The 26,619-nt window shown below is 40.6% G+C and overlaps 1 protein-coding gene across 1 annotated transcript in view; it reads right to left on the reverse strand.

The window, feature by feature from the left end:
- Positions 1–26,619, reverse strand: part of frmpd3 (FERM and PDZ domain containing 3) — a 272,066-nt gene that overhangs the window by 94,020 nt on the left and 151,427 nt on the right. Inside the window, exons 5-6 of the mRNA XM_047017778.1 lie at positions 6,079–6,124; positions 5,497–5,601 (exon numbers count right to left, since the gene is read on the reverse strand). Of these exons, the coding sequence (XP_046873734.1) occupies positions 5,497–5,601; positions 6,079–6,124 (151 nt within the window). The remainder of the gene's footprint in view (positions 1–5,496; positions 5,602–6,078; positions 6,125–26,619) is intronic.

Genomic DNA, 26,619 nt, shown 5'->3' on the forward strand with positions numbered 1-26,619 from the left:
GTCAATCCAGTTTGCTTCAACAACAGAAGTGGAAACAAGTAATGTTATCATTTCAAATGATATGTTGTCCATCTGTTGAAAACAGTGTTGTGTAGACGCAATAGATTTATTTGCGCGTTTTTATTTCAAGTCTCCAACTTCGGTGTTTCAGCGAGTGCTGCTGTTGGCCGTGTTGCGCTTTTGCTCCCCAGCTTCACTCGTTGAAAACCAACCAATCAGCGCGCAGCTTATCTAAATATTAATGAGCATACCATAAAAGGAGAAAAGTTAGTGTTTTTTCCCGGGAACATTTCAGAGGATCTATCAGGGGGCATAGAACAGCACCCGGGCCATTTTCAACCCAACCAATGTTACATACCCTATTCGGAGACCTTAAGGAACAGTGTGAAATACCCCAAAAACCAAGTCAATCGCCCCTTTAAGTATCCCACAGAGCCATGCTCGCGGTGACTATATTTTGAATGATCAGCAGTGAGGGGGGAGGCTTGTCTTTACACACACACTGTGCTCATAAATAATCTTTGCAGTTGGCGCACAGATCAAACTTTAGGGGCATATGCGAGTGAAATAGTTGCACTCTTGAGCCCTGAATTGGCAAATTATTGTCAACGATGGAGACTCGCTACGAAGTTGGGGTGCGCTCACCAGAGGATTGTCCTACAAAGGCAGCTGGAGTTGGCACCGTTGCGTTGCGACTCAGAGACCGTCCAAGTAGCTACCGCATTTTATCTTTATCTGATGCACAAGGTTGAGGTGCTTGTTCATCGCAGTTGTTTTCCCCCCTTTACAATAAATTACTAAGAACATATATTGCACTTTGCTACGTCTTTATCTTTGGCTTTAATAAAATGTAGCCAAGCCTTTGACCGTTTTGTGCATTCTGCCATCGTAGCTAGCAACAAAATGATAAATGAAGCGAAGTGGCGCGTGAGGCAATAATTCTGTGTTTAGTTTAAAGGCGGTTGGCAGGCCATTTAATTGAATGTAGTCATTTTATTAGTCAAAGGTTGTATGTTTGTGCACCAGTGATTTGATTTTAATAACATTACTTATTTCTCGAGACATAAGTCAACGTTACATTATATTACTTAGTCTTGATAGCGGTATCGATAAGCTTGGACCTTATTGATATTCGGGTTTTGAGAAATTTCGATACCCATCCCAAGTGATCATCCACAGTTGTCCAGCTTAACTTATCACCTTGTCATTGATCATTTGCATTGATGCACTACAGTACCGTACCTAACGAACTGTAATGACTGAATTAACCAAGGAACAAACTTGCTAGATACAAACTAGCCTGTTTATCTAGTTGAAATTGCTACCATTCATTGTAATCAGATGTATTAAGAGAATATTACCTATGAATGCCAACAAACATCAATAACTATAACTAATTTGACAGTCTAAACGCTGTTGACTTCTGGTTATGGTACTATTACTCTAGCTACTGTACAGTAATGGTGTTGCTTACGTTTGTTACTGGTACTAGCCTAACAAGCTAAATATCTTACAATTGTAGCAGAGAGTCGACAGACAAAGCACGGTACCATCCACACCTTTCTCCTACCCCCGACAAGGGAAGGGTCTTTCCCCCTTTGTCCTTATCTCCCAGAAGCAGGAACTTCAAAGCCCTGACCCAGCATGGGGTCAGGAACAGAGACCACATGGTCTCACAGTATCAGACAAAGGATTATAAGGAAGAACTTTCTTTTGTGGATTTACAAGCATATTTTCAAGGACTACATGGCTCATGGACATTAATTCAATGACTGTAGTCGATGTGTTATTTGTGTTTTTCTCATTTACCTACAACGTTGTTTAATTGATGTTTGATTATAACTCCCCTTCAGATATAGTTAAATCAGTCAATCTTGGTATCAAAATAATTGTATCATACTAACAAAACCAGTTATGAACGTTGTATTGTTATATTCTGAAGTTTAAGCATTCCATGGACATTTAAGATAACGGAACTCAAAGCTATCAGCCACTTCACACCTCTGGGCAGATCCCAGGATGACGCCCAGGTGGAAGTAACTGACCAATGAGAGAGGTCACCTTCACACGGATAACCCCCTGTTCTTTGGAGTATAAAACCCCCAAACGTAGTGTTCGCTACATTCTCTAACCTTTACCTCATAACCTGCACATTCACTTTGTGCCCGGAACTTTGACGAGAGATTCCGTTTCCTATTCGTTGGACATAACGAACCATTGACTCCGTTCTTCAAACCGACAAAAGTAACTGCGATTTGTAATATTTTTTACTTGTGACATATTGGCATGTTGTGATTGAATTGTTGATGTTTGATTGTATTTTACAAATGGTTTAATTTAACCATCGTTAGGTCAGTTGCCATTGATCGTCCATTGTTACTATAGAAGCCTCTTCCTCTCTACCTCTTCCTCACTCTCTCTCCCCTCCCCCTCCACACGTGCTCTACGCAGCGCTCTCATTAGAATTTAGGCCTACTGTACTGCTTTAGCCCAACTAACCCATAACTTATCTGGTATGTGTTCACCATAACAACTACATTCTCTTAAATAAATCATTGTGTATAATACTCGCTTATCTCTCAAGTTATATGATCTGCTCTACTTTCATAGAATTCCCTACTTAAGATTATACTGATTATTACGAGTGCTATTATTCAATATTATTAAATAAGGTTCCTCTGCTCCTTTCACAAATCAGAGGTGGTGCCCCCAAGAACTACTATACTTTATTATAAATTAAGTATTGCTAATCTTAAACATGCAAACCACGCTACACAATAAACGTTCACTAAAGCTGGCAATATGAAATACCTAGGGCTGTGAAAAATAACGCGTTATGATTAAATTACAGGATTAATTCGTTATTTTTGTTTAACGCATTTAACGTAATATAACCACAATTCCACCCAATCTGCAACTTCTGGATGAGAAGTTCGTGTTCCCAAAAAACTAAGATGGAACATCCAATAAAACCAAAGTGATATGCACACTCTGCGGCAGGGCTCCACACACACTCGCGTATGTGCGACCTACACATTTTGAATTCATTGGGTGTGCACGATGTCAGCACACGTTAGCAACAACGCATAGATATGACGTTCTGGTAACACAGCGATATCAGCTTTCCTTCTGCATTAGTACTGTAGCTTAAAGTCTTGGAAAGTTTAGGATATTTTTCGCTAGGTTCCTTCGAACATGTCTTAATCTGCCAGACAAGTGGGTGACCCTTCGTTCTTTTGGTGAGCAGTTTCACGAGCCCTTCTTACCCGGCGTCATGGAGCCTAGCAGTTAAATACTTACTTAGCACTAGCGTTGCTACTGTATCCCTGCCTGTGTTTGAGCTGTTGCGCTGTTATACTCGGCAAGTATCGTGTTGTGGTGTCGGAGGACTGATCGAAAAGTGCATCATACATTTAAGTCATTTAGCTAAGACTTGCATGTACAGTACGTAATGTTACATTAAATAATGTATTTAAACTCAAGCTTATATGGTGCGTCGCAGGGGCGATTCTAGGATCAGACCTTTAGGGGTGCTCAGCCCCCAATGAGAATGTGACATGAATACAGTGCCTTGCAAAAGTGCTACCCCCTTGCTAATATAAATCCCTAATTTCACTGGATAACAATTAATACATGTATGTATTATTATGCAAAATATTCAATGAAAAAACTAAGGATGTAACTTTCTTCATGAACTACCAGCATCAAATGATAATAAACAATATATTTAAGAAAATATTAAAAAAATATTAGGAGTGCTTGAGCACACGCAAAATCAAAGACGCACACTAATTACAAAAAATCTCTGGATCTAAATTGATAAAAGGTCCACTAATGTCTTGAAATATGAAAAAAATGTAGTAATTTGATCAATTTACCAACTAACGTGCTTCGGAACATTTGAATATGAATGGGGTTGAAAGTTGGAACTACAAAACGTTTGGAACTATTTGTTGACCCATGACAGGCATTACTTCTGCATTCTTTGATTACAATTCAAGTCTATGGGAGTGTTGCAACTCTCTTTTTCTATGGCTCTGGATACAGTACCATATTTGAAAAGAGAAATTATAAATGCAAATTGTCATTACCAGTTTTAGATTTGACAGATTTAGCTAGTGTTAGCTTGTTGTGGCAGCCCTGGGGGAGTGTTAGGGTAACAGCTAGAATGAATGCTATTGAGGCAAGTAACTGCAGCCTAAGTGAGGGGGTCACAGAGAGGCATGGACACAGCGTGTGGGCTGGAGAAGAACCACTTGTGGATTATTTGTTGTCATAGCCATTCCATAGTTTGGATTAAGCAGCAAAGGAAAGGATCAAGACGACCATCTCCACAGATATATATATATATATATATGTATATATCTTCTTTGTGTTGTAAAAGGCCTATGATATATGATAATATGATATTTGTTCCTTATGAAAGATGAGGATAAACTTTGGGTGCGGTACCTTACCTTAGTTGTATAATATATTTGCATTAGGTTACTATTTGGATTATGGCTACATTTGAACGTAAGAATATAACATAACTTGAACATCAGAAAGTAGAGATAGCCTAAGTAGCAAACTAGTATAAAATAACATAACGCAGTGGGTAGGATTTTCTCCTGTCTCCCATATTTTTGGAGTCACCAGCCGTCACTGATATTCGCCCCCTTAACAGTGCCTATGGACCTTTTCATGTTTTATTGATTTACAACAAATACTCTTCAATGTCAAACTGAAAAACAGATCTACAAATAGATCTAAATCTATCCATCCATCGTCAACCACTTATCCGAAGTCGGGTCGCAGGGGGAGCAGCTCCCGCAGGGGGCCCCAAACTTCCCTATCCAGAGCCACATTAACCAGCTCGGACTGGGGGACCCCGAGGCGTTTCCAGGCCAGTGTGGATATATAATCTCTTCACCTAGTCCTGGGTCTTCCCCCAGGCCTCCTCCCAGCTGGACCTGCCTGGAACACCTCCCTAGGGAGGCGCCCAGGGGGCATCCTTACCAGATGCCCAAACCACCTCAACTGGCTCCTTTCGACGCAAAAGAGCAGCGGTTCTACTCCGAGATCCTCACATTTGTCATTGATCTAAATCAATAAAAAAATGTAAACACTAACCCAAACACCTGTGTCATCCGGTGTTTTTTTTTAAAAGGTGGTCATTGCGTGCGTGAGTCAGAGGACCCTGATTTGAACACCGGAAAGGGCAAGTGAGGGAAGAACCGATTTTGTGGAGAAAAACAGCTTTGACAAATGTAGAGACATCGGACACTGAAATTTGCTGCTGAAATTTTGAGTCAACTAACATTATGTTTAAAATCTACAGTCAGAATTTGACACATCTTAACTGTTAGTTTAGAAACCTGGAATAACACAAGGTGTTACAAATGGTTTTGGAACCCAGAATATGACTAGGTGTTGATCAGCCAAGTGACTGTTGAAGGTGTGGACATGTGTCAGGGAAAGATGAGAATGTGCTTGTGTATCCGTGTGATGCCTTACTGAGTCTGGGTCGCTGATGGACACTTGCTCAGAAAAGCGCACTTTAGGCGGGTTGGTTCTCAAGCGGGCCTTCTTGGCTGCACTTATAAAGGCAGACTTAGGTGACTTAGAAAGAGAGAGACAGGGAGAAGGAAAGTAAAAAGACAAAAAAAGGGATGTCAGAGTTAGAGACAGAAATGGTATACAGTATAAAATAAGCATTTTATTCATTTTGCATTGCTGCATATATAATATAAGTTCATAACGGGTTCCAGCTCATAAACATTAAAATTCAACAATATAATATTTTGTATACTTGTTTTGATACCCTTTAAAAAAACATTGTTCTGCTTAACTTGGTTAGATGGATAAATCATTTGTAAATTGTACTTTAAAGTTTCATTACATGGCTGGGTGCACAGGCGGCTGTAAGTATGTTGCTCCTCCAGGCAGGGAAATAACCCCTCATTCACTGCAGTGTTAGCAAACCCTGACATATACCAACAGAAAACTCATATCCAGGGCCCACAACAATGCACGTAAAAAATGCATTTGTGCGTGTGAAAGTAGCAAACAGAGATAATAAGTGTGCTTTTATCATACCTGATGGGGCTGCAACACAATCAGAACAATAGAGTCTTTACAGCATCTGAAAGAGAGACAAAGAGAGAGACAGAGAAAGAGTGGTTAAGATGAGAGCACATCTGTTAAAATTTGAAGTGAATATTCCTGTCCTTATTCTCCTCAGTCCTACTGAAAATAATTTGACATCTTGCTCAAGCAATTTGTCAGTAAATCAACGAAACTGACCCCAACATGTGGGTGGAATAATGTGATGATATTGAGTCATTTGGCTGGTCCCTATAACTGGTCAGGTGCCCAACTGTACAAACGGGGGTTGTGGGAGAGATTAGGAAAACCTAAAGTTCAACTAAGGCAATAGCTGCCATCAACCATGACATTCACCTCCTATGGTCGCACTTTGTAGTGTTCTGACTTTTTTTTTTTTTTTTTTTTTTAACTCCTTGCAATTTGATGTTTACTATTTCTTGTTTTTAATAGTGTTGTTGTGGTTGTATGTACAGTTAGTTTCTCTTATATATTTTATGCCTACCAAAAATTCCCTCTGGAGATAATAAAGATTTATTGAATTGTAAAAAACAATGTCTAATATCAACCACTCGTGCAGAGGAAGTTATACATCTCGTAATGATAAAGAATCGTGTGCTTAGCCTGGGTAACTATTTAGTAGATATGTGACATAACCTCTCATGTCGCAACTAACCTGAACATTTACGCAATGGAAACCCTTGCGATTTACATAGACTGCATTGTGCTCACTTGACAGATTTATGACTATCGGTTGATGGAAACAGTGTTTTTGGAAATAAATCGCAGTAGCAACACCAGAGTAGTACAACTCCCCCAACATACCCATAACTTCTGTTGTGTACTTCATGGCAGACTATCTGGAATCTATGCAAAACACACTTAAGGTTGCAAAATAATTAATTCACAGTGTGTCATTGGAAAGTATAGCACAACAAATACATTGTAAACAGATACACCACCACATACACACAAACTCACATATAAATATAGCTGGAAGCAGCGATGCGGGTTCCTCCGCAAAATGGCAAAATATTATAAACATGTACACTGTAGAAGATCGAGACTTGAACAACAAGAGAGCAAAACTACTTCATGTTTGGCCAACAACATTAGGCTGAACGGGGATTTGAACTCATGAGCATAAGGTTACAAATCAGTGTCTCTAGCCTCTCTGCTACACACCAACCTCTGAGACTTTATGATTAGTAAGAGCTGATTATTAACTTTCCATTCGAAATTGAAACTCTTCTTGAGTTGATCTTTTTCCAGACTCTCAGTCAATGCACAACTAACAAAAGTCATGTGGGCATCTGGGCTAGGGTAGAGCTCATATTCAATTAATTGCGAGAATAGCCTGTGACAGGTCAGCGGCCGACTCTCTGGTCACATTAAACTACACAACAGCACAATCAGGGTGACCAACAAGATTTATTAACTAACCATCAATAACATTACAAACATCTAACTGAACGAACACAACAACTGAAATCCCTGGCACAGCTTTTGTAACCAAACTATTTTCCACAAGTCTTTGCGTTTTTGGACACTGCATGCTGGGTACCCAAGGGTGCTGAGGCTGATTATCTAGCTGTGCTCCGACTGCGTGATATGAGTATTCGTTTTTGGTCAGCTTTGGGACAAAGGTTAAGAAACGGTTGACATTTCAAGGTGAAATCACATGAAATTGCGCATGGTATTTCAGAAGGATGTCTGACTGTTTAACTAAACAAGTAATCAAAATTATGTCAGGCCAAAACTGTGCCTGGATTCGAACCTGTGACATTGCACTTTGCAGGACAACGTTTCAACCCATTGAGCTACCCTCAAGGCTGGGAAATTCTGGTCAGTTTCTGTATAAAAAAAGAAAGACGTTTCTTCTGTAGCATGGATTGTTCGATTTGCGAAAGTTTAAACAGCTGTAATTCAATGATCTTTTGACATATCAAGGTGAAATTGCGCATGGTACTTGAAAACGATGTCATCCTGTTAAAGTAAACATATAATGAAATTTAAGACAGACTCAAACAGTGTGGCTAGATTTGAACCTACAACCTTATATTTTGCAGATACCATCCCAGCCCATTGAGCTATTCTCAGTGTTGAATAGTGTCATGTCCAGTAACTGTATTAAAAAGTAAGCTGTTTCTCCTGTGGTAAGCATTGTTAGATTCAGCCAAAGTCGAAACTGCTTGTACATTTCCTATAAAAATGGGACAACGGGATGACTGGGTTGCTGCGGTAAAGAATAACTTACTTAGTTTTTTTTAAAGGTTGTTTGGAGTGCCATAACTTGTCATGGAAGGGAATTTCAAATCATACCTAGCATCAGTGGGGATCTGTCCTGGCTTAGGTTACTGAAATGAATTTGTGCAACAGACAAGGGATCCCCCTGAATTTACTTCATTAGAGATAACCATTAGCGTTAAATCTCTACCATGCGTAGACTACAAGTACATTTACATTTAGTCATTTTAGCAGACGCTCTTATCCAGAGCGACTTACAGTAAGTACAGGGATATTCAATAAGCTGCCATCTTATCTGACCTCCAGTAGCTAGCTACTGTGGTGAACCTGGCTTGTTTTGCAGTGGTTTCCACAGTCTCGCTAAACAGATGATTTGAGTTTTGTGATGGGCTCAAATAAACACGCATTGCTATGTTTTACAACCGGAGGATTTATCGGAAGACTAGAAACCGTTTTGTCAGAATAAAAAATAAAAAACTACGCCTCTGACTGGTTTTGAACCTACAACCCTTTGCCTACTAGCACAACATATCGGCCAATTGAGCCATTCCCAGGCATGGAATACACAAAGTTCAATAACTGGATAAAAAAAAGCTGTTTCTCCAATGGCGAGCATTGTCAGATTTGGTGCAAGTTCAAACAGCTGTAATTCAGTCATATTTTGACATATCAAGGTGAAACTTTGCATGGTACTTCAAAGGCATGTCACCTTAAATCCCATTAGGTTTGAACCATCCTTCAAAAATACATTTGATTAAGTGACACAAACATATTGAGGCAATGTTACATTAAGGGTAGGGGGAGTACTTGTTCGCACGGTCAACCTTTTTGAGCGAAACAATAAAGGGCAATGCATATAACAAGTTCTCCGTTTAGGATTACAACTCCACAAAAGAAAAGGAGAAACCACAATGGCCACTGGGTTTTCATTGTGTCCCATCTTCTTCGCAACCATCGGGGCCAGCTGATAAATTAAACTTTTAGCGAATCCCGTAGGAAGGACGGCAATAACATCTTTTCCATCGACAAATGCCTTGATTGCGTCTCTCTGTTCCTCTTTCAAAATTAATGCGCTGTCGATGTCTTCTAAAACAGACTCGATGGCAGAATCATAACATCCCAGATCTCCAGCGGTAGCCATGTTTGTTCAAAACGAATTCAACTTAAGCGCTCTTTTGTGTCGTGGGTGATTACGTTACTGTTGATCATCTGTCCATCATCGTATAAAGCCCGCCCTGGCAATTTCATTGGTTCGCCCAGATTCTGGTTTTCTGTAGTTGGTCCCCAATACCAGACCCTCCAGACCCAACTTCCCGACCAAATTTTTTTTGGGGCGGGGAGAAGTTGGGCTGGCAGCCAGGCTACCATACGGCAGCTCGACTAAAAAAATTGTAGTCGAACAAGAGCATATCGACCAGAAAATCGACTAGTCAACTGAGTGGGGACAGCCCTAGTATGAATAGAAAGGGCAGAGTATTAGCTTGGGTCAGCTTTGGGACAAAGGTTAAGAAACGGTTGACATTTCAAGGTGAAATTGCATGCAAATGTGCATGGTATTTCAGAATGATGTCATCCTGTTTCACTAAACAGATAATCAAAATGATGACAGGCCAAAAGATAATGGCTGGATTCCAACCTACGACCTTATACTTTACAGGTCACCATCCCAGCCCATTGAGGTATTCTCAGTGTTGAATATTGTCATGTTCAGTTACTGTATAAAAAGTAAGCTGTTTCTCCTGTGGTAAGCGTTGTTAGATTCAGCCAAAGTTACATTACATTTATGCATTTAGCAGATGCTTTTATCCAAAGCGACTTCCAAGAGAGAGCTTAACAAAATAGTATAGGTCACTGATCATAACTTCAAGGTTGTCCCAAACATTGCAAGCAGCCAAAACATGAAGCATACATTGTGAAAAACGAAACGAGAAAATGCCTTTCTCTGGCTCAAACAGTTGACCAATAATTTATTAGCAATTCTCTGCAAAATAATGGAAAGAATTGTTTATGAACAGATTCAGTCTTATTTTTTAAACAATGATTTATCTACAAATGTTCAGCATGCATATAGAGGAAAACACTCAACAGCCACTGCCTTGACTCAGATGGTAGATGACTGGTTCAAGGATATGGAGGAAAGGAAAATAGTAGGTGTTGTAATGCTGGATTTTACTGCAGCATTTGATATCATTGATCATGATTTACTGTTAAAAAAATTGCAACATTATGGTTTTTCAGGAACCACATTATTATGGATGGAAAGTTATTTGAGAGAGAGAAGACAATTAGTTTACTTTAATGGAAGTTTTTCAGAGGTAAGAGTTGTGGAACATGGCGTGCCTCAAGGAAGTTGTCTTGGGCCACTCCTCTACTCAATCTTTACCAATGATCTTCCATTGGTTTTAGATAAAGCAAGCATTTCAATGTTTGCTGATGATTCCACTATATATTTAGCAGGAACTGATATTGGTGATTAAAATACAAAACTACAAAAACAGCTACAGTTAGTGGTGAACTGGATAAGGAGTAACAAATTGATTCTCAATGTATCTACAACTACTTGTTTAGTCGTTGGAACTCCTTTTTCTTTATGTTCCAAACCAAAACTTGAACTCAGCATAGAGAAAAATTCTGTAGAGTAAAGAGAAGAGGCTAAACTTTTGGGAGTGACGATTGATCATAGATTGTGTTGGGATAGACATCAAAAACTGGTAACTAAAATGGGCAACACTTTGACTGTTATTAAAAGGTGTGCAAAACACTTTACACCAGACTGTCAAACAAGTAATTCATGCTTGGTTTTTTTCACACCTTGATTTGTGTTCTGTTGTTTGGTCCAGAACCTCAACAATTAATATAAGAAAACTACAAGTAATGCAGAATAAAGCTGCAAGTGTGGCTCTCTCACGTGGGTTTAGATAAAATGTGGATAACATGCATGAAAGCCTCTCATGGTGTACAGTGAAAAACAGATTTTTTTTACTGTATATTCAAAATTATCGTTTAGCAATGATATACATCATTATCGAACAAGGCAAGGCAAGGAGGTCGTTTTATTTTACCTAAAGTGAAAACCAAATCAATTCAATGTTCAGTCAGGTATAGAGCAACGTCTGAATGGAACTCTCTTCCAAATACCATCAAACAACAAAACACCCAGTATGGTTTTAAAAAATCACTTAAGAACTATTACCTTCAAAGACATTTCAATAATTAAGATCAATTTAGAGAGATTCAGTCATAGGGTTTTCGTTATATCTTATTTAAAAAAATATATATATACAGTATATAACATTTAAAAATGTATAAATCTATTGGGGGTAGCGTAATCTTGTCAACTTTCTCAATATATTTTTTTTGTGTTGTATTCTTTCTTTTTGTGTGTGATTAATTGTAAAATATGAATTGTAATCTGAATAATGTCTTTTGTGTATGGTGTGAAATGTGATGTCTTAAATTGTATTGTCACGTGATTGATTGTAGGACCCCAGGAAGAATAGCTTTCAGCTTATGCTGAAGCTAATGGGTATCCAAATAAAACAAACAAACTAACAAAAACAAGATTAGGGATGAGTATTGATAAGATTTTAACTATTCCAATTCCTTTTCAATTCCTGTTTATCGATTTGATTCCTTATCGATTCTCTTATCGATTCTTATTGGGCAAGGGGGGGAAAAAAGAGCAATGGGTTTATTTACATACATTTTCTTTTATATAATTTTCTATTAATGCTGCACACCATATATATACAGTATGTATACATACACATTAACATTTTTCCGTTGCTCTTCTTCTACACTTTTACACTAGCTTAGCTATAGAATCTTCAATTTCCAGCCAAGGTCAAATCATATAATAAGACAGTGTCAAACATCGGCCATTCTGTTAAACAATTAAAATGCTAAGTTTAATAATGGATAAAAAATCGATATGCTCAGTTTAATGATGGGTTAACACGACAACGCGAACGTTTGCTGATAACACGCGCCCTCCGATAATTAACATGAAGTGATCAATAATGGGAGACGAATGCCGGAGCTAAAATGTATGCTTCAAACGAAGGGACAGAAGATAACATGATCGACTATACACAATAAAGGCAAATTGCTTCACACAGTGACAAGTGGTTGTGGTCACTTTTGAGGAGTTTATCTCTACCTTGGATGTTTAGAGATGAAGCGCGAACATAGCTGCGCTGCTGCATGCATCGAACGCATGACATTCCAGTAACTTCATTCCATGCTGTGTGTTCAAATGCTTCTTCATATTTTTTCTATTTCCTCCCTTCGATGAAATAGACTTTTTACACGCGTTACAAGTGGCGTTGTTGTCATTTTATCGTGTGAAATACAACCAAACTTTAGAACGCTTCTGCCTATTTGCCATGTTTGCTGTAGTCTGAATGAACTATAAAAGTTTGCGCATGCGCAACGGCACAGAGATCCGTTAGCAGAATCGTTAAAGAATTTGGCTGACGATTCCAAGGAATCGGTTCTAGATACCCATCCCTAATCAAGATCCACATGGGCCTTTGCTTCAAGCCAAGGAGTGAGTGGGGGCTTGGTCAGCCCACAATCTCCCCAAAAATGTTGTGTGCGTCTCGCCAAGCTTGCGCGTGTCAAGGGAAAGGCTGAGTGTGTGAGAATGTGGAGCACGCGTGCTGAGGAGCAAGGGGAGACATTACATTGGAAAGTTCCTTAGCAATTAGCCAAGCATGCATGTTTCAAATTTTCACAAGAAATGTATTTTTCATCTTACAGTCAACTTTTTCTGTATTTACATTTACATTTAGCGGACGCTCTTATCCAGAGCGACTTACAGTAAGTACAGGGACATTCCCCCCGAGGCAAGTAGGGTGAAGTGCCTTGCCCAAGGACACAACGTCATTTGGCTTAGTGGGGAATCGATCCGGCAACCTTCTGATTACTAGTCCGACTCCCTCACCGCTCAGCCATCTGACCTACACTGTATGCTAAACATTCTCAAGAGTCTTGGTATGAACTTGTGATTGAATCAGTGTATCAGTTTTTGACTGGCGGATGTGTAAAGCATTATTTTAGCGTTAGTGATAAATTAGATTTCCTTTATTTCAATCATTTTTGAAGATATTAAGTAGATTTTACACATGGTAACATGTTGTAGTGTCTTCCATATATTTACCATGTTTGGTGTTGATATCTCAAAGATTTGCTGAGATTTGACCCAACTTCCTGTTTGGTTGCTTTGTTACCGATTTTGATTGGCTGTACCGGATAAACTGTTTTGAAAATAAAAAATCTATTGAAGAGTTCAGTGAGGCTTGGTCTTAAGATCCTCTCTGGTCATTTTGAAGAAGATTGGTCAAATATTTCGTAGGAGGAGTAAGCTTTCAAAGGTTTTTGATAAAACCGGAAATTGCGGAAAATCTATATAACTGGAAATTGACGCCATAGGATGTGTTGAACTCGTCTTGAGGGAAAATGGTACATCATTTTAGAAAATTGGTCATACAGTTCAAAAGATGTGTGTGTAAACACAAGTCCAACTTTGATCCATTGGTGGCGCTAGTGTGGTCTAATGGGAGACATGAAACTTGGTGTGAATAAAGAGGGACTGTCCTTAATGAGTGTGCCAAATTTCACAAAAAGTAACCATATGGTTCTAGGGGCTGCCATTGACTCCAATGGAACAAGAAAAAATAAAATAAAGCTAACAATAACTGTAGGTTTCCTCCTCATGGAAAGATCCTAATAATAACTAGAGAGGGTACAATTTCTGGGGAAATTGTAGGGTGTGCTTGCTTGCGTCGGTTGCAGGTGCGTCCGTTTTCCCTTCTAGTGATATGTTCAAGCATTTAGCAGGGCTCTCAAGTGTCACGCATTGAGCGTGACAGTCACTCATTTCGGTCTTTAGTCACGCCTTTCCCGCCACACATTGTATTTCTCACGCGGAAAAACTATTTATAATATATTTAATATGCCGCAGCGCCCAACCGAAATTTCTCTTGCCGCGCCTCTCTCACTTAGCCTGGCTCTGCCCTCCTACGTACTTACGCTCAATGTACTAGGTCTGGGAGTTTGACTTTGAAGTCGGTTTTCAGAAAAAAAATGTTGTAGGTCCAGTCAGCGAACAGTGGGAGTGGCTGAGAACGATGACGTTAATGTCGTGCACTAGTTTGAGTAGTTCAGTAATGGCGGCGGAGAAAGATGCGAGCGAAGCTATTCTGCGGTTGTGGCGACGCTGCCAAATATCCATAAGTTAAAGCCGGAGCAAGAACATTCCTTGCTGAGTTTTGTTGGTGGCCATGATGTCGTGGCCCTCCTCCCAACGGGGTTCAGGAAGTTTGATTTTTCAGCTACGGCAGCTAGCTCCGTTACAGTTGTGGTGAAGGAGTTGGCTAAGGCGAACTCTTGCGATTGGTTATGGCAGATCAGAGTGGCTCTGGGCAGATCCAATAGTTCCAAATCCAAAAACTTCAACAGAGAACCCGCCTTCAAGTAAGTTAAGGCTCGTCAATGGAGCGATCCCAGAGGGGGGGGGGGGGGGGTATGCCGCACTATCTGATCAAAATTTTCGCTTCCCTGCCGGACGCGTTTTTGTAGGTCTCGAAAAGAGGACATGTCCGGGTAAAAGAGGACATCTGGTCACCCTAGTTACAACTAATTCACAACTTGTTTGACACAAACAATGACAACTTAGAAAATGTTTCCCAGATAATTAACATCAGTTTTTCATGAGTGTATGTAACTTAACCAACAATTTTACAGCCTGTTCACTGACACCTGCTCAGAACAAGTAGTCTCTGCAGTGGCGATTTAGACCCTTTTTAGGGGAACTCCTCACAGTTTTGAAACCAAAATGGGTAACCTACGTAATTCATGGCCGTGGCCAACACAGCATTTTACCCGTACTTCCCAACTTTACAACTGGCTCTGAAACCAATGCTATACAAAAAATGTCTTTATGGTTAAAAGAACATGACATTGTTTACAAAAGCACAGATTCTACATAGATGTAGCCTCTTAATTTTGCTCTCAAAGTGCACCAGATTCATGTGTTTAACTTTAAAATGTAATAAATGTTCTTCCGGGGGAGCATGCCCCCGGACCCCCCTACAGGGTCGGGGGATTCGCTGTATCCTTCTCACCTTTTTCACCCCTGACCTGTTTGCATGCCTGTTATTAGCAAGGGGGTTTAGCACTTTTGCAAAGCACTGTATTCATGTCACATTCTCATTCAGGGCTGAGCACCCCGTAAAGGTCTGATCCTAGAATCGCCCCTGAGTCTAGGCCTAGTCATATTTTCGTTATCACACGATGACTGACATATTGTCACATTTTACAAATAGGCTTAATAATTTTATTAGCACAAAATACATTTAAGTGTTTTGCATAGTCAATGGTCATCTATAAAATCATGTCATACTTTATCATTATATCCTGGCCATGGATGCATTAATCATTGCTGGCTTTCAAAGATATCAGGTAAAAAGCCATTTATTTATTTATTTATTTTGACTTCCGGGGGGAGGGAATGTCACTCTTGCCTGTCTTCAAAACTTGAGAGCCCTGATTTGGCCTACTCATTGCATAATTCATTAAGAACACCCTTTAAAAAAAGCCAACCGCCTTTGAAACAAGCAAACTCAAATCAAATGTATTTGTATAGCCCTTTTTACACGCAAGCATGTCACAGAGGGCTTCACATACGCCCATAGAACCCCCTTTGGAACAAGCTACTGTAACGTTGTCACTGGCAGTATTTCAGATGGAATTGCAATTCAAACAGTACCGTCTGTTAACTGAAAATATTCCCCCCAAAATGTAAATACGTTTGACATTAATTTAGGGGGACATGGCTAATTCAAAAGAAGTTTGCTAGAGGCAAGCTAGCTGCTGTTGCTAGCCACACTTCACTGATTGTTTGAAAGCACCGGAAATGACAAAGTTTCTTTTGACATAATAAAGTTTAGCCATAGCTGTGGCATTGAAGGCAGTAGCCTACTACTACACACTGCCAGTGGGCGAGCCGAGTCTAGGCTAACGTCAAAACAAGACGCAGTCTCAATCAAATTCCAAGTTTTACACAAATCACAAAAATATGCTGACCCGCTGGCTGTCTTCGCAATAACCATATATTTAAAACACTGCTCTCCATTTTGATAGAATTTGGTAGAATTGACCCTGGTACGAAATTACTCATCAGACGCAGATCGACAACACTGTTGTCGACGAGTGTCAACACTCGTTGACAACACTGTTGTTGCTGCCGCAATCATCAATGGAGGCTGGTGGGGTTCTCACGTAGCAAACTAATCAACGTTTTTACAGCAACCTACATTAAAATCTCACCACCTGGCTGTCTTCACAATAGTCATATCGTCATACAATTTCCCTCTTTCTGTTTTTTAGTGTAAAATTTAACATAAAATTAGCTACGAAAACACTACTATGACGCTTTCTAGCATGGCTGCCGCCTAAAAGACTAGGCAGTCTCACGGGCGACCCGCATTCGATCAAATTACAAAGACTTTGACAACCTAAATCATACATCCAAGATTGCAGTTCCACTCGAAATCGCTTTCTCAACAAAGCCAAATGGTTGGGATTTTTTTGGGGTGGTATTTTTCATTTATAATCCAAGCTCCAATTTGCGTGCTAGCACGTCTCTATCACGTTGTATCCATGCGTTGTTGCTAACGTGTGTTGACCTGGTGACGTGGCTAGCACAGATAAGGCACTTTGACGCCACAAAAACGTTGTAACCTCCTAAACTGTGCAACGGAACGTAAATCCCAATACAAGCAACTCAATCGCTAGCAAGACGAAACTTTTGACACCTACGTTGTCTATGTAGTCCAAATATTGCCGGATCCTTAGGGGGGAAAAAAAAATTACACAAATTATAATGAATATATATGTGAGATATATGCCGAGGGCAAGCACACCCCAATAAGAATACTAACAAAAACAATAGGTTCCCTCCTAACCACACTCATCTTTCTTTTGGCTCTCAACGAAGGCAGTCGCATTTTCTTTCCCTCTCCTCCCCCTGACCTTCCCTGCTTGCTTCCCTGCTTGCTTCCCTGTTTGGCTTCTATCTTATTGTTTAGTCATTCACGGAGAAATACTCTGAAGTTTCAATCATTTGGAAAGTTTTTGATTATATTACTCAAAATCAAATACTTCTGATTGGAGCAAAGTGGATCGACTACAACCACTAAAAGGAACAACCTGAGGGACTGAAGCCCAAGGAGAGCAGAAGTATTTTGGGCTACTCTCCCAGACTGACCACAGGCAAGCAAAGCTAAAGCTTGTTCCCTGTAGAACTATGGCTTGCAAAGACTGCAAACAACTTACTCGGAGGAGAGTTGAACTGGAGCTAAGAGTCAGAACCCTCTTAGATATCAGAGAGACCGAAGACTTTATACATTCCTTGCTACCTAGCCCGGAGGCTAAGCTACCGGCTTTTGAGCCACCCTTGAACCAGCTTTCTTTCCACCGGCCGTTGGACCGGATGAGTCATGGCCTGCTCTCGGCGCTAAACCAAAGAGGCCCAGCGCCGCTTCTACTTTCATCGGAGATGGGACTGTCACCAAGGATAAGAAGGTAAGCAGAAACTCTTCCCACATCACCTCTCCTCCTGTCCCACTCAGAAACAGATTCGAACCACTGGCAACTTCCTTGTGTGTGGAATCCAAGGCGAAGAGGCACAGGAGTGCTAGCCACGCAGCTTACAAACATGAAGGGCCCAGATCGCCGACACACCATGATGGTAGCTACTACACACATGCAAATCCATCACATCATCGTCTGCTGCGACCGGGAGTCCCCCATTTCACTCCAAGCCCCTCTCGGACCACTCGGGGCGCTGTTCGACCCCCTATCAGGCCTAATCAGACAACAATACCACAGGATTATCACTTTCCAAGGTATGCTAAGACTACCCACAGCCCATCAGCACTTAGAGGAGCTAACGCTGCTAGCACTATAGAATCTACTGCTAGCACTGACACAGTGGCTGACCTTGGTCTAGCAAAAGGTCCTATCATTTCTAACCCAAATAAGCTAATAACTGGCTCCGCAGCTACTGATAAGGCAAACGTTAGAAATGCAAACACAATACCACATATGGCCATTGGAGATGCCATGACAGAACATGTTAAACTGGCAAAGACAGAAAATATTTGTCTTAGCAACACATCTGTCGAGGAACTGTCGTCAGAGGTACAAACAATCCTCAACAATAAACCAAACAACCCTAAGATTATCATCCACACTTGTTCGTTTGATATCCTACACAAGAAAACTGCGCCCATATGTACCCTGTGAAATACCCCTGTGAAAAAGTTGTTTTCCCTTTTATGGTATGCTCATGAATATACAGATGAGCTGCGCACTGATTGGTTGGTTTACAAACGAGTGAAGCTGCGGAACAAAGACGCAACACGGCCAACAGCACTCACTGAAAAATCGAAGGTGGAGACTTGAAATAAAAACATACAAACAAATCTATTGTGTCTCCACACTGTTTTCAACAGATTGACTAGATATCATTTGAAATGATTATGTTAGTTGTTTCCACTTCTGTTGTCGAAGCAAATGGGATCGACTTCGGTGGGTAACAATACAGCCTAGCTCTAGCAACCAAACTATCGTGATTCAACTCAGCTTCAGTTAGCTCTACCTTGCTGAAAATTATAAAATAACCTGACAAAGATCGGACAAACATGCATTGTGATTTGTAGATTTACATGACAACATAGGTTATTTATTCGAATGAAACACAGTCAGGAACATGAAATAACGTTAGTCCCATTTTCAATAAACTAAATCATCACACATTCTACCTATGGTAGATACAGGCAGGATACGTTAGCATTGCTAATAACTGTTAGTGACAAAACCATACTACAGCTTGCGGTTGTGATGAGCATAAGGTCGGAAGAGCACCTCTTTTCAGCAACAGCTTCATAGCAAATCCTGCTATACATTGTCCCAAATTTTCAAAACTGTCCTCTGTGACAGCAAATATGTAATTGAGGGTCGAACTGCCCAGGGATCTTCTCATAGGCAGACATCACAGCCCATTAAGTGTTTGGCTCTTTGGGAAGACTCTGAAAAGTGTCAGCATTCCCTGTACAGCCTGGAACACTGCATTTATGAACGTAGTCCATTTTCAATATCTTTGAAAAACATTATTATTTGTAATTCTTTGGAAGTACACAGAGCAGCGCGGAGCAAATGTTTGGCCGTTACAAAGGTACAGACCAGAATCAAAAAAGGTGGAGCCACCGAACAGTTTGGTGGCTTTTTCAAAGCCGACCGTTTTACAGCTGCATTTTTTTATTGTGAGATTTGCATAGGAAAGAGGTGTCAATGGACTTTGAGGTTCACTGTATATTCATTTTACCCACTGAACTGTCATTATTCAACTGTGCAAGGTAAATTCGGTTTTGCAATCAATGACCCCTTTAATAGTTCTCATGCCCACGCTTAACTAAGAGAGGACGTACTCTGAGTTGATTTAACTCATTCAAATTAGCTTTTCTGAAACCGAAAAGTCGTAGTTTCCCATTTTAGGGTAAATCAACTCAGGATTCAAGGTTAGGTTCACAGTTTGTTGAATCCGCTTTCTGGAATACCCCCCAGCCCTATACTACAAAGCCGGATTTAGGGTTAGCAAGGTAATTTCAGGTTCAACTCAGGATATTAAGTGTCAGTTTCAGTGTCCAGGTTCACTTCTTACCTGAATATATCATCATGGTAACTCATGCTGTCCATCTAACCTGGTTCATAACAGGTTATATTTGAGTTAACAGATAAACACAGCGGCGAGGAAGGAGAACGATAGTTAATGGAGGTAACAGTTTTATGAGTGGAGCAGAGTCCCATAGGGGAGCTCTGCTCCTATTGGTTTACCCGCTGCCTAGTGCAGCCAATGACTGAAGATCAAAATGTATCATATAAAAACACAGCATCCCATGCAAATCATCCCACCCGCATTCTGTGAAGATTCGTCCTATTCTACCCCCTCGCTGCCATTGTTGGTTTGATCGGTTTGTTTCAGGTTCACGGCCAATCAGAGTCAGAGGAGGGCGGGTCTCTTGGCAGAGTCGATTTGAAAGAATGGCGGAGGCAGCTCCAGATGCCCCACCCCGTAAGACGAAGTACACTTATACAAGGAAGTAGGCTTGACATGCTCCAATACTGCACACTACTACTTCTGGTCCACTGATGTTATCATGTTGATGATGTTCATAGAAGATCCTTTGCAAGTCTCCTGCACTATATATATATATATATTTCTCCAATATACCATTTAGAATATCAAAGCATTTGTTTAATTTAAAGTTATTAAGTTATGGATTTGTTAATTTAATAAGTTAATAAAATATGGTTCACATCTCACAAGTTCCTCCAAAAGCCAATTTTTTTGTGGTCTCACTGTCAAACTTTGTTGGCCTATGTTTATTATCGTCATAGCTGTGTATTCAGCTATGACCACTTGAGTTGTGATATAGATAGACTTAGTGCATCTGTTCACACTAATTTCAATAGCAGATATCTTGTTATAATGTCCATGTATCAATCTTAATATTTTTATGAAAACATGTTTTAAGTTGTGATTTACCACCACTGGCACGTAATCGGGCCTGTGGTCATCGTGGCCCCTAGTGGTGTGGTCCCCGCTGCGGCAGGCGTCCCTTATTTTTCTGAATTGAAGGTGGCAACCCTAGCCCGGTGGCAACCCTAGCCCGGTAGAATACTTAACATAACATTTAATCTTTCACCCTGAATAAAATAAAATAAAAATTGTATTGTGAGTAGTGGATAAGATGTGTGTAAATGTTGTGTTTCAGCAATACTGCGTTGCACACTATTGGTGGGGTTCGCGTCCGATCGCGTACTGTAACATTTAATCTTTCACTCTGAATACAACACAGCAAAAAAAGAGCCAGAACTGGTGTGTATTAGTTGACATCAGGCTACATCTATCTAGCCAGCGTATTGTATTTTTGCTTAATGTGTGTTAAAGTTGTATTTGATATCAATATTTTAAGTACGTAAACCCAAGTCTGCACACTTTGCCATGACGTTATACAAACTATAACAGTGACTTTAGAGAACTACAACTCTGCATTCATCTGTCTGACGCCCCTGACCGTGGTGCACTGTGGATTAGCGATGGTGTCGGAAAAAATGAAGATGTAACTGTATTCTGTATAAAATGATACTGTGTTCAGCATTCCTTGTGTGCAAAGAGGCCTACCCCCAAATGTGAAGTTTGGGTAACACTAGGCTTACGTAAACAAGGGGGCCTGGGGTCTCATTTATAAAGCTTGCGTACGCACAAAACGGGGCTGAAAATGTGCGTACGCCACTTTTCACGCAAAGGTTGTGATTTATAAAAAACAAACTTGATGGGAGAATGTGCGGTCCTCCACGCAAACTCTGACCCTCCCATAGGCCTACCCACATTTTGGAAACAGTTGGAATTGGCGACGCAGATGACCGTACTGTAGTCAAACTGCAGAAATTGAATGTGGGAAAAACGTTACTCGTAATATTTTTTATTTTTCTCAAACACGTTTTTTCATTCAATTTCATGATTATCATGAAGATTACATCCAGCAGTGTTATTCGCGCTTGTACTGAGTGATACTTGGTCCATAAACACCTTGTACAATCCAACTCAAATTTTAAATCAAAATTCTGCGCTTCCTCATCATCAGATTGTCCACTACGGGAGTGCAGGAGGGGGAGATTCCACTACTGCATGGAAACAGGATAACATCACATATCCTACCTTTATATAACTGCAGAACACAGTGTAGAACTAAATATATTTCTTTAATACTGTGCAAATATCCTCATATGTCAAAAACTGGAAATACAGTCGTTAAGCTCCCGTGCAATCGCTACACTCTACGTCCTCGTTATCAGTCGAGACATTAATAGACTACTGTTCATAACAAAAAGCTTTTGTTTTCAAATTATATCTCGACTCCGGGTATTGTCTGGCACAGTTGACGCCTCTGGCAGTTGACGCCACTCGCACAGTTTTTTTTTATTGGTGATCCACCGGCCACCAAATAATGTGGTTTTCGGGCCTTCACCAATAGGCTAACAGTGTCTGAGAACTTTTTTTTATTTTTTAGTCGCCATGATTCACCGTGAAGAACAATCACATGCCAGGGTCATGAGATACTAGATTAGCATTCATGAGGTGCTTTGCATTGACCTTTTATGGTAAAAAATGGGCGTGTTCAGGGAGGGGTAACATGCTGATTCACATACGCACAGTTGTGGGTAATCTGTGATTTATAAAGGGAACATTGCGTACAGGTGTGCGTATGCACGGTTTTATAAATCTGCATTTTGTGTGCTTTTGGGCGTACGTACATTTTAGTAAGAATCCTACGCACAGTTTTATAAATGAGACCCCCGGGCTTGACCAGTATTTTACTGGAGAGGCCATAAAAGAGTTGGTCAAGTATATAGAGGTCAGAGAGCGCACACACTCAAACACGCACGCACACGCGCGCCAGGTTTAAGCAAGGGAGCCAATGAAGGAAGAGCAATGGGACATTTGGATACCTTTGTTTTAACCAATAACAGTCAAGCTGCCAGTCCGCTGTCTGTTGAACAAAGTATTTTGCAAATTGCTAGGATAGCTTTGGGATCTGAGGGGAAAAGATCCAGGCTGTGGCTTTGTTAGCTAATGGCTAAGAGGCAGAACCTCCGCAAAGCAGCTGGGCCAGACTCTGTCTCTCCAGCCACCCTCAAGCACTGCGCTGACCAGCTGTCTCCTGTGTTTACAAACATCTTTAACACTTCCCTGGAGACATGCCATGTGCCAGCCTTTCTCCAGTCCTCAACCATCATCCCTGTGCCCAAAAAGCCAAGGCCAACAGGACTTAATGACTACAGACCCGTCGCCCTGACCTCTGTGGTAATGAAGTCTTTTGAGCGCCTTGTGCTGGCACACCTCAAAACCATCACAGACCCCTTCCTGGACCCACTGCAGTTTGCCTACAGAGCCAACAGGTCGTTGGATGATGCCGTTAACATGGCCCTCCACTTCACCCTACAGCATCTGGACTCCCCAGCATCCTACGCCAGGATCCTGTTTGTGGACTTCAGCTCTGCCTTCAACACCATCATCCCCGCCCTGCTCCAGGACAAGCTTTCCCAGCTGAACGTGCCCGACTCCACCTGCAGATGGATCACAGACTTCCTGTCTGACAGGAAGCAGTGCGTTAAGCTGGGAACACAAGTCTCTGACTCCCGGTCCATCAGCACCGGATCTCCTCAGGGCTGCGTCCTTTCTCCTCTGCTCTTCTCCCTGTACACCAACAGCTGCACCTCGAGTCATCCGTCTGTCAAACTCTTGAAGTTTGCGGATGACACCACCCTCATTGGGCTCATCTCTGACGGGGACGAGTCTGACTACAGGTGGGAAGCTGACAACCTGGTGACCTGGTGTAGCCAGAACAACTTAGAGCTCAATGCTCTTAAAACAGTGGAGATGGTTGTGGACTTCAGGAAGAACACAGCCCCACTCACCCCCATCACCCTGAGTGACTCCCCAGTCAACACTGTGGAGTCCTTCCGCTTCCTTGGCACCATCCTCTCCCAGGACCTCAAGTGGGAACTGAACATCAGCTCCCTCACCAAAAAAGCACAACAGAGGATGTAGTTCCTACGGCAGCTGAAGAAATTCAACTTGCCAAAGACAATGATGGTGCACTTCTACACAGCATTGAGTCCATCCTCAATTCTTCTATCACCATCTGGTACGCTGCTGCCACTGCCAAGGACAAGAGCAGACTGCAGCGTATCATCCGCACTGCTGAGCAGGTGATCGGCTGCAATCTGCCTTCCCTCGAGGATCTGCACACCTCGAGGTCCCTGAGGCGAGCGAGGAAGATTGTGGCCGACCCCTCCCACCCTGGACACTCCCTGTTCCAGCTACTCCCCTCCGGCAGAAGGCTGCGGTCCATCAAGACCAAAACCTCACGCCACAAGAACAGTTTCTTCCCATCCGCTGTTGGCCTCTTTAACAAGGCCAAGGACTCATACTGACTTTAAATCCCAATCTGCACATGACACCCTGCACATTTCAACTTGCACTATTGTATCGTTTGCACTATCTGTATATTTAGGTTAGATTGTAAATTAGGGCTACTTATATTATATTTAATTTTTTATTCCCCTTAGTATTAGCTAGACCCCCCTTAGTATTAGCTAGACTTTGCTCCTTTTGTATAGTTAGTCCACATATTTAAGTTTCAATATTCCTATATGTTTAATGTATGCACCTCCCTGCCAAAGTAAATTCCTTGTTTGTGCAAACATTCATGGCGAATAAAATACTTCTGATTCTGATTCTAGTCCAGGAAGCAACTATGGCAATGACATTTGTAGCTAACAAAGTTACAGACAGACTCAACAGCGATGGTGGCGGGTACAGGCTAGTAAAGGAATTGCAGCTTGACATGATGGTGGGTAAACCGCATAGCACATGCGCAGTTGCAAATTTAGAGAAATAGAGGAATTTGAGGCAAATTTGATATAGGCTACTAATTTGGTTACTTTGGAAAGATGTTACGTGATGAGAAATGTTGTTTTTGGCTGCCTCTTTTAATTTCAGTTTTAGTCTGGTCTTTGTGTCAAGCTGTCATTTTAGTTTTTATCAGTTTAAGTCACGTTCATACTCTTTTTAGTCTAGTCAAGTTTCAGTCGACTATAAGTCAGAGCATTTGAGTCTTATTTTAGTCAGACTTATCCATGACTATTTTCGTCTAGTTTTAGTCGATAAAAACTGATGACATTTAGTCTAGTTTAAGTCAATGAAAATTGAAATGAAAATATTTTAGTCTCTTTTTAATCAAAACAGAAGTAGTCAAAGCAGTAGTCTCGAAAAGCATGTCAATGCCAAAACCATTTGTTTAATGTAGGCCTATTAGTCTAGAATAAGGTATTCAAAGTCATGTTGTTGATGCAAAATTCTGTTCACTGTGATTGCTATGTGAACTAGAAAGGAACATTTCCTGAAGAAAATGTGTGTTTGCTGCGAACAGTTGAAAAGATGAATAGTGAAGGTTTTTAAAAGTTTGTAAAAGAGGCTTTAAAAAAAAAATGGTGAAAAAGTGTTAAAAGTATGTCTGTCATTGTTATGCATTGCTATAATTTCTTACTGTTGAAAAAGGAGAAAAAAAGAGTTATGAAAACAGTATCTTATTGACTTTTATACATGTTCAAGCGTTATAAGTATTAAAGAATGAAAGACGAAGAAACAGAAAAAAGTTTAAAAATTTAAACAAATTTTTGTTATTAAGATGTATATTGCTTAACAGTTATCGATATCATAGCAGATAAAAGTTTGTCAGCAGTATGAAGGTGAAAAAAAGTTTACTTAGCTTACTTAAGTGTTAAAGGCATATCTGTCATGGGTATGCATTGCAATCTTTTCTAACGGTTGAAAAAAAAGAAAAAAAGAGTGATGAAAAAAAATCTTGAAAGAAATCTTATTTCATTTCATAAATGTTAAAGTGTTATGTTATGCTCTTAAAACAGTCACCCCCATTGCCCTGTGCAACCCCAGTCAACACTGGAGTTCTGCCGCGATTGGGAACTGAACATCAGCTCCCTCACCAAGAAAGCACAACAGAGGATGTACTTCCTACGGCAGCTGAAGAAATTCAACCTGCCAAAGACAATGATGGTGCACTTCTACTCCCACATGTGTTTGAAGTTTCTTGGCGAATAAAACCCATTCTGATTCTGAAAAGTAATAATTGTCTTTAGTAATAATTGAAAGATGTAAAAACAGAAATACAGTTTGAACAGTGGAACAGTGTTTCTAGCTCTTAAATATAGTGATGAAGAGCGTTGGCCAATCGCATTGGTTCCTTGTTTCTTGTAACGTAGCAACAGTTGGTCATTGTCAGCAAACCTAGAACCTAGAATCTAGGTTTCAGGTTCAAGGTGGAGGAGAAACTAATCAGTCACCCAGTCCTGTTCAGACACTGAATTTAAAGATGACATCAAAATAATAATCCGTGGTGCAGGGTTGCCGATGTTATCGTTGTCCCTGGTGAGTTTTTATACTTTTAAATTAAATCTCGTCACATTACGTGACTTTGCTGTGCAACTGCAAAAACCAACTACTCTAACTCAGAATGCTGGTGCAAACTATTGTAGGTGGTAAATAAGATCATGCTACATCTAACCAGCGTATCATTTCTTGCAAGTGTGTCAAAGTGGTATTTTTACAGACTGTATTACAGTAACACCGTAGGC

Source organism: Hypomesus transpacificus, unplaced genomic scaffold (assembly GCF_021917145.1).
Source record: "Hypomesus transpacificus isolate Combined female unplaced genomic scaffold, fHypTra1 scaffold_64, whole genome shotgun sequence".
In the NCBI taxonomy this organism is placed as follows: domain Eukaryota; kingdom Metazoa; phylum Chordata; class Actinopteri; order Osmeriformes; family Osmeridae; genus Hypomesus; species Hypomesus transpacificus.